Genomic DNA, 13,936 nt, shown 5'->3' on the forward strand with positions numbered 1-13,936 from the left:
CAGGCTGATTCTCTGCTCCTTGCAATTTCTGCTGTCATTTATCTCCATGCAAAAGTGTGTATAAAATCCTGTCACTCAGATTTGGTAATAATGATCATGAAAAAGAAAGGGAAACCTTTTGGGGATTTTTTTTAAACCTCGCACTTCTCAGTTTGATCTCAGTATCTAAAGTACTGACATTTCACTGCATGCTTCAAATGGCAAAAATTTCAACCAGTTCTCTGGTTAAATAGAAAAAAGGTGAAATATTTTAAAATATTGTTAATTTTTCTGTGTATTGTTTATATTTCATATTACATAAAATGCACTTTAAACAATTATAATTTTGCTTGGCAGCAGTCTATACCTACTCTGCACTCATTTCACTCAAATGCAGATGACTAAAGCTGCAAAAGCACCAGGTCAGGCACATAGAATTTTTCTAGTTTATAGTACATGTTTTAGGGCTATTGTAAATTTTCCTTGGAGTATTACTTACCTATGCAGCTGTCTTCCTCTTGGGGAATCTTCAGTGCTTAAAAAATAACTGTCCAAGAAAAGCACATAAAATTAAACTCACATCATAAAAGTAAACTCACATCTGAAATTGAAATTTTCAATATGGCGCCAAGACCCATGCAAAGCCAATATGCAACAGTTGGGTGAAATTTCTTGGACATTTTTTGTGAAATGTTTTGAAAGCACATGTTGTTTCTACCGAATTATTTTAGTAAAAAAAAAAAAAAAAGAAAAAGTCAAAATATTTCAGTTTTTTAGTTCAAAATTACTTTTTGTTTCAAATGTTCCATTTTTCTGAATTTTCAGTGAACTCAAATATTCCATTATTCACCAGCTCAGATTACACATGTGCAGAAAGCTTTAAACAACTACACTGATATATGTTTTCATATCAAAACAATGCTGAAAGCATGGGGGCACATTACAGCTGCTTTTGTGTATCATGTATGCTCCGAAAAACAACTGGAGATAGCTTCTTTTCTTTTTAAAATCCATAGCAAGGTCTGTCTGAAACTGCATCCCTCAATAACCCTGGTGGAGACAAGGAAACTGATTCTAATTCTTATGCCAGCTCCACCACTACTCAAACTCCATTGACTTCAGTGGAGATCAGAATCAGGCTATGTCTAGACTACGCGGTTTTTCCTGGATAGCAGAGGTATCCTGGAAATACTCTGCCATGTCCAGGGAATGCATCTGCTCTTCTGCTTTTTTGGCTCAGTGTAGACAGGCCAAATTTTGGAAAAGCCTCTTCTTAAAAAAAAATCAGAAAAAGGTACGCAAATTGTGGAGTGCAATTTGCGTACCTTTTTCCAATAAAGCCCCATAGTGTAGACATAGCCTCAGCCATGTTAGATGTATTTCTGCCTAGGGTGTCCATATTTCCCTATGTTGTTTCCCTATGGGACACCAGCTAAAATTACTCACATTCAGGTGAGTTTAGCAGTGATCAGTACAAATGTTCAAATTAACATCTTGTTGACTGATACCCCATTAAAAAAAGAAATACGGCATAGTTGGATTATTATTATTTAATTTTTTATCTTTAAGGCTTTAGGACTCACACAGGGAGGCATGACATGCACACACATTCCCATAAACCAACTGACCTAGCCCTCCCAGCCTGGCTCTCTCCACTTTTCATGCCTAGCTGGGCCCCTGGGATAGACCCTCCCCATCACCTGGTACCTGGTGCAACGTCTTCCTGATGCAACACATGAGTGGAGAACATGCAAGGTCGCATTCCTTCCTCCCAGATTTCTGTCAAGGTTCACACCATAAAGTGGCCACTAGCAACCTGTTGGCTCTGTGTGGCAGGTCAGAGATGGGAGCTGCTTCCAGCTGTAGGAAGGGAAGGGGAGGGATAACCTAGCCCATGTCTTTGCAGAGCTCATCTCTTCTTTTTTCTCTCCTCCTGTCCCCTGCCCCATGGCTGGAAGCAGCTGGCTGACCACACAATGTTGCAAGTCAAGTAATACCCCACTCCCGACTACCGCTGGCCATGAACATGACTTAGTCATCTCTGCACTCCCCTTTACAGCGCAGACAGGAAGGGGTTAAGCCATAAGGATGGAGTGTGCAACAGGGCCCAGGGATCCCAAGGACAGGGGCTTTAGCAAACCTAGCCAAACAGGTGGCTCAGCAGGGGAAGTTGCCTAGAGGATGGAGCAGTCCCACATTCCCTGGGAGTAGGACCTAGGGTGGATGGTGAAGAGGTTGTTAACCTCCTGCCCTGGAAACTACTGTGGAGCCTGCAGGGTTGGGGCAGGAACAGTCTAGAAACTCATTCCCTCCGGCCGCTCCCGAACTTAGCTAAGGGGCAGAGAGGCTTCTCCACGCCATTGCTGTGCAGGGCATTGGCACAGGCAGGGCTCAGCTCTCCCTGGCTTGTGCCCTGGGGCAGAGGATCTTGGGCTTTCTCGGGCCACAGAGGCAGTGGGGGGAAGGAAGGAGCCTACTGAGTAGGCTGTTGGTCAACTTAATATTCTGACCAGAGCCAGGTTCTCTGCACAGCACCAGGTGGACGCACCTCACTGGAGGGGATATGGAAGAGCAGCAAGGCTGGAGGGGATGAAGGGGCAAAGCAGAGAGATGACAGCAAAAGAGGTAGCATGTAAAAGGCTAATGGGTGGGAGACAGAGAAGACACACAGCTGGTCTCCGCCAGGTGCCTGCCTGCACTCACCAGCCACTGCAGTGCACAACATGTAGCCAGTACTGGTCAGAAATGGGATTGGGGCAGAGCCCTGCTGCTGAGAGCCCTCATGCAGTAGTAGCTGTGCTGACAGACCAGCAGGGGAAGTGGGAGCAGCAGCATGTGCTGCATCTTTGCCCTGCTACCATCCATGCACACTATTCCACATCATTGACCAATGGATCCCCCATTCACTGCTGCTGGGTGAGCAGCTGGCAATCCGACCAGCAGCGGGACCTACCAATACTTTTGAGGAGAATGGGAAAGACAGAAAATATGGGATAATTTGCTTGTTTTCAAGAAAAAGTCAGGACTCTTGCAGGACGACTTGAATATGGAACTGTCCCTTTAAAAATGGGACGTCTCATAATCCTATTGCTGCCTTAATAGATATAAATAAGGCCTGATCTAAAGCACACTGTAGTCAGATAGACTGGATCCATTAACTGATGTGTTTGGTATCAAGCCCATTCTGTTTCCAGTCACTGATATTCAGTGAGTGTTCTTCAATCCTTGTTTAGGAACCTTAAAACCAAACCAGAGAACATTGTAATCAGGTTTCAATAATAAATTGGTTGAAACTCTGTGATTTTGGCTGAGTTCTCCTCTATTTCCTAACATGAGCTTTTGTATCTATTTGAACAAAGACTATCAAAGTGAAGTTTGCAAGGTTGCAATGCCCACCCATTGAAACCAAAGGAAAGGTTTGTAAAACCCCTGTGAACTCAGACCTCTGAGTTTTACCAACTCTAATAATTTTGCCAGGCTTTCCACCCTCTCCCTCAGATTCCAGGGGAGAGGAAGGAGAAATGTAAAGATAATTGTCTCCATCCTGTAGTTTAATTCCTTTTATTTAATCAACAGAGCGAGTCAGTAGTTGGCCCAGAATATCTCTATTAGTTATTCAAGAAAGATACTTTGCTTTGTTTGACTATGACAGATCAAATGTATGAAACTGCTCTTTGTACTATGGTTATAATTTATGGCACTGCTCACAAATGAAAAAAAGATTGTTACTTAATTTGTATACACACTGCTTTAGGAAAATGGATTCTATCTCAATAATTCACAGATGTTTTACCTCAACAAAGAAAATAATACTCACATCTTTTGAGTATCTTCATCATACGCCAGGATTTTGATAACTTCCCAATTTCCTGATGTCAGGTGTCTCACATTGATTTGCTCAGTTTTAGCCTGCAGAGAAATGGTAAGTACTGACTTTCATCTTAGCCCTTCTGTTTTTCTTCACCTAACAGGACTGTTAGCACATATCATTACTGATTTACAGCTTTTTAATTTTTTAAGGTACAACAAAACTTACTTAAATCACAAAACCAACATGCACTGAACAGCGCTGATTAACCCTTATCTCAAGCAATGTATTAATTTTTCAAAAGGTAGTAAAATTATGTCGGTTTCCATTGCAATATTTTTGCAATTACCTATACACAACAATAGAGATTCTATATTTTATCTAATTTGGCATATCTTTAATTTTGGTGCACGTTTTATATCTGTTAGAGGCTATCAAAATAAATGCTGAAATTTTCACTATATTAAAAAAAAAATCTTTAAATTAACATGTAAGTCCTGGTCTACACTAGGGCCGTAGCCCGAAATTAGCCCAGCAAGATCAATCTTGTAAGCGATACATCCGCTTTACTAAGCCCGGTATACAGGGTAATGGAATTAGAAAGCACAGGGAATAACACTATTCTCAAACTTTACAGGGAATAACACTATTCTCAAACTTGTACGTCTGAAATAACATTAGTGTGGACGTTCCAATGCCACTAATTTGAACTAATTGGCCTCTAGCAGGCCTCCTGCAGCTCCTCAGAGTGCTTCCTGGGGCTCTGAGTTCAAGGTATTTTGTCCACATTAATGGATCCTGCCTTGGACTACATTCGATTCTTCCCTGTAGTGACAACACGGAGTTTCATATTTGTTGACCTTAGTGAATTCGAAATAGACTTCAAGTCTAAACTCATTGTTTTTCTTCTTGAAATGAGAATAAAGGTGCAAAAGGTCAAAGGAGAGCTGAAGACCAAGGGCCAGATCCTTAGACAGACAAAAGTGCAGCAATTTACACAAGCTGAGGTTTTGACCCAAAGCTGCAGTGAGCTAAATAAATAAATATCATTCATACTTCTTGAAGATTTATTTTTCCTTTACTTGCTGGATTGGCACAAAGAGGTTTATCTTGACCCTATGCATTCAAAATGCTCTATGAACATTACCGTACATTGTGAGCAATAGCTGACTAGTGGTATGCTTGTACAGTGCATAATGGACCCTGACACGGTCTAGGCCTCTAGGCATTAATACAATACAAATACACAACACCAACAATACCACACCATCCTGTGAGGTATGACGGTAATTAAATGGTTTTATCCCCTTAGGCTGTGTCTAGACTGCAGGGTTTTTTCGAAAAAAGTAGCCTTTTTTCGAAAAAATTTCACCTGCGTCTAGACTACAGCCGCGATCTTTTGAAATTAAATTGAAAGAACACAGCTTTTCTTTCAACGGCGGTACTCCTCATTTCACGAGGAAGAACGCCTTTTTTCGAAAGTGCTCTTTCGAAAAAATGCGTTCTTGAATGCAAACAGGGCTTTTTCGAAAGTACTGCTTGCAGTCTAGACGTTCTTTTTCTAAAGAGGCTTTTTCGAAAGTATATTTCGAAAAAGCCTCTTTCGAAAGAGGCTTGCAGTCTAGACGTAGCCTTTGTTACTATGATATGAGTCAAGGTAGAGCTGAACATGGTTCCTAGAATCCACCTATGTTATTTGCCATTTAAACTAACAGATCCTAAATTTCTAGCCATTACAAATAGCGTCTTGGCCATTGACAAAGCAGAAAAGACTGCTCAGGAAAGAACTGTATGGCAAATGTAAGGTATTACAGTAGTTCATAGAAGCTCAATTGAGGTTAGGGCCACATTGCATTAAGTAGTGCATTTATCTATATTAAGAAATGTTCCATTTCAATGGGGCATTGGTATTAGAGATGAAAAAATATCTTAGATGGTAAGTATCTTGCTTAGATGGTAGCAATTTATAATGAAGTTTCATCTGTGGCAGCAAGGAAGGGAATTTTTAAATACTGAAAATTACAGATACCAAATAGGCTGTGGTTTATGTGGCTGATAAGTTTTAAACAAAATAGCTATTTTTCAAGATTTTAGCTGTAATGCATAATTTATTATGCTTCCTGGCAATTTTTGCTCCAAACCATTTAAGTTCTCACACTGTGGAAAAAGTAAGACCCCATGTATCTTTATTTGGGGAAAAAACTAATTAAGACTCTCCAATAGATATAACACTTCTGGTTTAGTTAATTTTTTAATTAATTTATTTTAAGCCTGATATAAACATAATACAGATTGAGCACTTTACATTCAAAGAGTAAATACATTGTGAGAGGATTACATATTTTTTTAAAACAGTACCCAAGAGAGATTAAATCAGATTCCTTTGATAATCTGATTTGGTTATGTAATATCAGCTCTAAAATTTAGCATTAATAAGATTCATTTAAAATGTACTAAGCAAAACCATCATATCTCACTAGTTGTGCTTCATTTGGATAATGAAACCCCAATGATTAATTGAAACAGAAGTGAATTGATCATTAAAGTTTAATTCTATGTTATTAGACTTTTATGTTGAAGGTAGTAAAATGCCTTTACCTCTCCTGGGTCTACCATGTTTATTTCTGCTTAACACATTCAGTAAAAGGTCTTAAGTGGGCAATTATACATAAAATGTCATTGTTTACTCCAAGTGTTCATAGTGGATTTTGGGTTTCACAATACTGGATACCAACAACCTAGGTATCCAAATTCTACCTAAGTAACTGTTATGCTTCTGTGGGTCTCACAAACTGTGACAAATACTTGAAGTGACAAAAGTCTATGCAAAATGCTTAATATACTTTTTATGTTTCCATGTTTGCTTTAGAAATAATGGACACTCAGATTAATGCAGTGTGCAATGCAAGCCATATAAACACATTTCCTATCCTTTATTGCCCCATACGAGCCCCATTACCATACAGAGTGTTGCTTACTGATGAATAATGGTCAGTAAGTTTCCTCGTACATATGTAGATAAAAAGCAAACGAACTCTAGGGAGCAGCTCTACACTAAAAAAACCAGATTCATCACTGGAGTAAAGTAGTATAATTCCACTGGAGTTGGAGTTAGACGTATTCATATTAGTGGTGAATTTGGCTCAAACACTCAGATGTCTTTGCCACTTTGCAGTTGTATATATTCCTGTACCATATTCTGCTGAATGGGGATGGAACATTAAGCATTTAAACACATGCTTATCTTTAAGGATATGTTTAAGTCCTATTGAAGTCAGTCCTTAAAGTTAAGCATAAATTCTTAAATTCTTTCTCAAACAAAAATGGATTTAAGCATATGCTTTTATGCTTTATTGAACTAAGGCCTATGTTTACTCAAAACTTTGGTCATGTCTAATGAAATAGCCTACAAGTTCATGTCAAACCTTTTATCATCTCTAACGTGTCATGTGATATTACAAGACCTTTTCCCTACATTTTGTTATTGCAAATATTTTTGATGCTACACAGCATCATATAATGGGAAAGACACGTAACTAGAACTTTCTCGATTGTTATATTAGTGTGATATTCTATGATTTTCATGCACATCACTGGTTTACTGGAAATGGAGGTTTACACATATACTTATGTTTCCCATTTTAAAATCTTAGAGGCAGATTAAGGTGTAACTTCTCTCTTCTTTTTTCACACAGCATTGTGAACATGCTTCATGCTGAGATCAACATGAACATTATCATAAAGAAGTATGTCTGGGATATGATCACTTGTCTCCTGGTGTCTTATTGAGATCAACTGAGGTACCTGAAATAACAGCCCCCAGATTTGTTTTGGAACTGGAAGACTTCTCAGCCCTAGAACTTAGGTTCTGAATCTCAAAGGGTTTGGGGGGCCTCACTCCACTGGAATCCAATTGAAATTGTGTGTAAAGAATCTCATAAAAGAAAAGAGAATGATTGCCAAGTGCTGTGTGAGTGCTTGGTGCTGATTGATCTACTGAGCATCTTTGTCATCAGCCTATGGAGATGCCATACTTATTCCAGACTATATGATGCTGCAAATGTCCTACAGAAGAATTATGGTCATGACAGAGAAAGGCCCATCCCCATTATATACACATGGACATTCTCAAGTTCTGCTTAGGGCAAGCTTTTGTTTGCGTAAAACATCTCAAGGAATATCCCATACCAATATGCCTGGAGGACTATACAATCACTCCCCAAAAATATGAATTGAAGGGGAAAAAAGCTTACCGGAACAATAAGCATGGCTATATGGTGGAATTCTCCCCGACCACCTTGTTTCACTGGGACTATCATAAAGATCTTACTTCCATCTTTGGAGAAAACTGGCTCCTCGTTCTATAAATACAAAATTGTGTCAGTTGTCTCAAAGTGTGCACTACACTCTCCATCAAATAATAAGCTAGGATATTTGCTTACACAGAAATTAAAGAGATGTCCTTCAATTTTGAGAATAACTACGTCAATATTCTATGTTAAAAATAGTGGAACTAAAAAGGCTAAACCTCAAAGGGTTCTGAGATATGGTTCAATTAGCAGCTAATATGGTCAGACACTTTTTCAAAACTCTTTTGCCTGACTATTTGGTCTGGAAACCTCAGAAAACTGACTCTTTCGTATAATTTCTGGTATTGTCCTAGTTTGCTAATGTTGGATATACTAGCGAGTTTCCTTTTCAGGCTCATGCATAATGAAACAAGTTTTATTAATAATGATGACAAATATTGTCTATTTCCTCAATTCAGCAATGCAAACTTGGCTTTAACAGGACTTAAGCCATAGCTTTTGAGATTGCGTGGACATAAACACATGATTAGAAAGGCAAAGGCACAAAACGAGTCTGGGGATGTGAGGGTATGAGGAGCTCAGGACAGGGAGTTCAGGTGTATGATGGAATCAAGGTTGATGTGTGAGGGCACACAGGAGTGTTACGATGCTGTAACCAGATGGAGGCTGGGCCCAAAATTGGGGGCTTCATTTTTAAATAAAGTAAAATATTATGTCCAACCTAAAAGGTTTCAACATGTCTTGATTTATGGCAGGAGTGGGGAACCTTTTTTGGATCAGGGGCCACTGACCCACAGAAAAATCAGTCAGGGACCATACAAGTGAGAAGCAACAAACAAACAAACAAACAAAAATTAAAGGGCCTCAGTCCAGATTTACTCTTCTGTGGTTCTAAGGTTGTGTGGACCCCGCTACCCTCCAGGTTGGGGCCAAAAATGAGGCATTTAGTCTGTGGGACAGAGTGCAGGATCTGAGCAGGATGTGGGCTGTAAGAGGGGGTAAGGGTGCAATGTCTGGCCAGGGGGAAAGCTGCTTGGACAGGGGGCAGGAGAGGACTAGGAGCTGGATGCCTGGCTAGGTGGTGTCTGGCCAGGGGGCAGAGGGGATTTTGGGCAGGGGGAATGTTGGCCAGAGAGCTGGAGGCAAGGGGAGTCTGGCCTGGGGACAGGGTTGTCTGGCCAAGGAGCAGAGGGCTGGGGGGATTTTGGCCAGGGGACTGGGGGAATCTTGGCCAGGGAGCTGGGGGCATCGGGGATTTGGGGCAGTGGGACACTGACTGGCTAGTGGATGGGGGGATTTTAGCTGGGGTTGGAGGGGATGTGGATCAGAGGGCAGGGGGTGTCTGGCCGGAGGCAGAAGATTCTGGCCAGCAGGCTGGGGCCAAGGGTATCTAGCTAGGAGCAGGGGGTGTCTGGCCAGGGGGCTGAGGGCAGGTTGTCTGGCCGTGTGTGTGTGTGAAGATATGGGCATGGCGTTGGAGGTACTTACTTGTTTTCATGCTGTGTGGTAGGCATTGTGTAACACACTTCCCCCTGCTCTCATTTCCCAGAAGCCTCTGGGAAGAGTTGGCAGGAGAGGCTGAAGGAAGTGTGTCCCGAGGGAAAGAAATGTCAATACACAGGGAGTCATCTTTGGTTCCTGGTTTCCCCCTTGTCGGGGGGAGAGGGGAGGAAAATGCTGTCACACTGAGCCATGTTTAGCTCTGTTTATTCCCTGCATGCCAGATCCTGTGAAGAGCCTCAGGGCTTTCTCTCCCCACCCCTCCCTGCAAGAATCTGCACTAGTGTTCGAGTCTAGCGGGAGCCATAAGGCTGTAGTACCAGCGTGGGCTCCCTGCTGTGGGGTTAGAAAGCAGGGGCTGAGCTGAGGCTCCAGAAGAGCCACATCTGGCTCCCTAGAGAGCCATATTTGGCTTGCGAGCCATAGGTTGCCAATCCCTGGCTTAGACAGTACTCTTGTTAAGTCTGCAGATGATACCAAGCTGGGAGGGGATGCAAGTGCTTTGGAGGATAGGGTCATAATTCAAAATGATCTGGACAAACTAAAGAAACGGTCTGAAGTAAATAGATGATGTTTAATAAGAAAAAATGCGAAGTGCTCCATTTAGCAAGGAACAATCAGTTTCATACGTACAAAATGGGAAGCGATGATCTAAGAAAGAATACTGCAGAAAGGGATCAACGTTTCACAATGGACCACAAGCTAAATATGAATCAGCAATGTGGCACTGTGGCAAAAAAAGCAAACATGATTCTGGGCTGCATTAACAGGACTGTTGGGAGCAAGAGACGAGAAGTCATTCTTCCTTTCTACTCTGCACTGATTAGGCCTCAGTTGAGGTATTGTGTTCAGTTCTGGTCACCACATTTCAAGAGAGATGTGGAGAAATTGGAGAGCATCCAGAAGAGAGCAACAAAAATGATTAAAGGTCTAGAAAACATGATCTATGGAAAGACTGAAAGAATTGGGCTTTGTTTAGTTTAGAAAAGAGAAGAGTGAGGGGACATGATAGCAGCTTTCAAGTGTCTAAAAGGGTATTAAAAGAAGGAGGCGGGGGGGGGGGGGAATTGTTCTCCTTGGCCTCTGAGGATAGGATAAGAAGCAATGGGCTTAAACTGCAGCAAGTCAGGTTTAGATTGGTCATTAGGAAAAACTTCCTAACTGTCGGAGTGGTTTAATAATGGAATAAATTGTCTATGGAGGTTGTAGAATCTCCATCACTGGAGATATTTAAAAGAAGGTTGGATAGACATCTGTCAGGCATGATCTAGACAGTGCTTGGTCCTGCTGTGAATGGATTTTGATGCTCCCTCGAGATCCCTTCCAGTTCTAGTATTCTATGATTCTATGTAATTGCCTTGATGAATCCATGCACTGTCATTACTATTGAACTGTGTAAGTAACTTTGCTTGTTATAGCGACAAGGAGTCCTGTGGCACCTTATAGACTAACAGAATTATTGGAGCATAAGCTTTTGAGTGCAAAGACCCACTTCGTCAGAAGCAAGTAGTAAGTGGGTCTTTGCCCATGAAAGTTTATGCTCCAATACTTCTGTTAGCCCATAAGGTGCCACATGACTCCTTGTCACTTTTGCAGATCCAGACTAACCCGGCTACCCCTCTGATACTTTGCTTGTTATGCGTCTCCTAATCCAACACCATATGGAACTGTTAAAGGGACACTGTCTACCATAAAATCATAATTTGTAATGATTTTTTACACACAGCTTACAAAATGGAACCTGAAATGTGTTTTAAATAAATATGTTTCATCCACTTTTGCAATCTGTTGGATATTTTTATTTGATTCTGTGAGAGTTGAAACATTTTCTGATATTTTTGTTCTATCTATAGTTCATGTGCTTGAACTTTGTTATATTATTCTCAAGCATTCCTCTGGAGCTCTGCACAGTCTTGCTCCCTTCTACTCCTTTGCATCAATTTCAAACAGGAGAAAAGAATAACTAAAAACATTTTTATCTGAAAAGTCAGCAGATCTTACTCAATGAGCTCAGAGGTCAGATCTACTTTGGAAGAACACGTATGCTACATCGCATTTTTACAGTCATTTTTCTGATGTTAAATTAATATGGGGGTGTATTTTAACAAAATTTAATTTTACATTTTCTATTTTGTTAAAGAAAATAATCAAGCTAAAAGTAACAATGCAAACAGCTATCCATTATGCATTTCAGACATCATTCATACAATACCTGTTTAGAAAGCCACACTTCTGATGTAATCTCATATTTCTAAAAGAGAAGAATTGTTTATAAAATATTTAGAGACCAAAAAAATCTTACATTAATCAAAAAGACTCGTTATATTTAATGTTTGTGTCTATGTTACAGAGCTTTAGTCTTTCCATTGACATCATCCCTAAATACGTACGAATGTTTAAAGTTAACAGATGATCATTTAATCATAAATGCAGCTACCTTTCTGAATTTCCAGGGTAACTAGGAACAAAAGATCTTTTAAAACACTTCTTATTAGATATCATCATGAAGCTTTGAACAGACAGTAGTATTTCTTTTTTACCCTAGGCATCAACTGAAAACTGGAAATGTATATGACCTATGCAGCTATCACTAAATTTCTGTCATTTATTTCATGTGAACATGGTTTTCATAGGTCATAGTTTAGTTTCATAGGTTATAGTTTAATGAATACATCAAAATCTTAGTATCTACAATATCATGCTTCATATAGGGCCATTACCTCTCCACCATACCACATAATCACACACTCTATATATCTACTGGTAAAATAATACAGAACAGATTTGCTGCTGATATGAATGTCATAGTTCTATTGAAGTTATGACAAATGACACCAAGTGAGGGCCAACTCTTAGAAATATGGTCCAATCAACTGGAATTCAAGTGGCTATCATGGCTTAATAATTTGTTTTTGCATACATCATTTTGGAATTGCAAACAAATATTGATAAACTCTTGAGATGTTTACAAATGTTGTGCAGCCATTAGCATTAAACTATATGCTGTAAAATATTCTTGCGCTCACAATTTTTCATTTAAAATATAAAGACATGAAGTCAATGACTGAACTTTTCCTCCACCTAATGGGAGCTGTGACAAAATAAGAAATATCTGTGTTATTGTTTATGAATATTGTGCACAGCTCTGTGATTGGTTATGTGGGTTACTTGAAAAGGAGGTAGAGCAAAAGGAGATTATGAGAGGGGAAACCAAGAGGAACAAAACAATGACAAAGATAAAATGGTATCATGGTTGCCTAAGCCCCTATCTCAGTGTTTCTCAAAGTGGCCTGTGAAACCACTTAGAGAAACCTGCATGGCCATTCCAGTGTGTTTATTTACCAACTCTATGGCCACGGCTCCATTGGCTGCAAATGGCGAACTGGAGTCAATGGGAGTTGCAAGTCTCTGTGGCTGCGGAGCTGATAAACAAACACACTGGAGCAGCCAGTTAGCAGGTTTCTCTTAAGTGGTTTTGCACATCACTTTGAGAAACATTGCTCTGTCCTAAACTGCTAAGTGTAAGAAAGGTTTAGTCTACTCCATTGGTTTCCAAAGTTGGGTCTCGGGCCTGCCTGGATCAGCTGCTGGTGGACCTGCTACGCTTTGTTTATCTAAGTGTCCATAGCCGTGAAGTCTCACAGCTGCCATTGGCCATGGTTTGCTGTTTCCAGCCAATGGGAGCTGCGAGGCTCTATGGCAACAGACATTTTCTTAGATGAACAAAGTATTGCGGACCCATGACCCAATTTTGAAAACCAGCGGTTTACACTACGTAGGTTTTAGCAATATGGCCATGATATTAAAAGTTAGGCAGTGTAAAAGCTGTTTGTTGGCACTTTTGCAGACAAAAAAGGTCCACCCCCATAAGTGACATTTGCTTTGTTGCCAGGAGAGCACTCCTGCCAACAAAGCACTGTTTACACTAGCCCTTGCTATGGCAAAGCTTTTTTCATTCAGTTTTTAAGCATCTGTGAATGACAAAAGCTTTGTTGCTCAATTGCCATGTAGACAAAGCCTAATACATTAAGTGCATGAGTCTTTTTGTTGTTTTAAATCCACTTCTCTCAGTGCTGTGAATCTTTTGCCAAATAAATCCTACTTTTAAGAAGAAGCTGCTTGTGTGTCACTATATTTTATTATTGCCCACAGGCTCTGGACTGGTAACCATTCAGTGAGCGACTGAATTGTGGGGTTTCACCCAAAGGAAAAGAGAAGGTGTGGATACTGAAAGGATTGCACGTGTGGGACTGAAATAGGTACCCAGGGACATGATAGGTGCAGACTGAATCTTTTATATGTTTGAGATGCACAGTTATGACAGCAATCAATATAAATG

General features: G+C 40.3%; 1 protein-coding gene across 3 annotated transcripts in view; it reads right to left on the bottom strand.

Annotated features, from left to right (window-relative positions):
• Positions 1 to 13,936, bottom strand: part of DPP10 (dipeptidyl peptidase like 10) — a 460,866-nt gene that overhangs the window by 33,835 nt on the left and 413,095 nt on the right. For all 3 annotated transcript variants that reach the window (XM_075933252.1, XM_075933254.1, XM_075933251.1), the window contains 4 exons: positions 11,810 to 11,848; positions 8,041 to 8,148; positions 3,797 to 3,888; positions 479 to 526 (listed from right to left, as the gene is read on the bottom strand). In XM_075933252.1, coding sequence (XP_075789367.1) covers positions 479 to 526; positions 3,797 to 3,888; positions 8,041 to 8,148; positions 11,810 to 11,848 — 287 coding nt within the window. The remainder of the gene's footprint in view (positions 1 to 478; positions 527 to 3,796; positions 3,889 to 8,040; positions 8,149 to 11,809; positions 11,849 to 13,936) is intronic.

The sequence above is a fragment of the Pelodiscus sinensis genome, chromosome 7 (genome assembly GCF_049634645.1).
Source record: "Pelodiscus sinensis isolate JC-2024 chromosome 7, ASM4963464v1, whole genome shotgun sequence".
NCBI classification, from domain to species: domain Eukaryota; kingdom Metazoa; phylum Chordata; order Testudines; family Trionychidae; genus Pelodiscus; species Pelodiscus sinensis.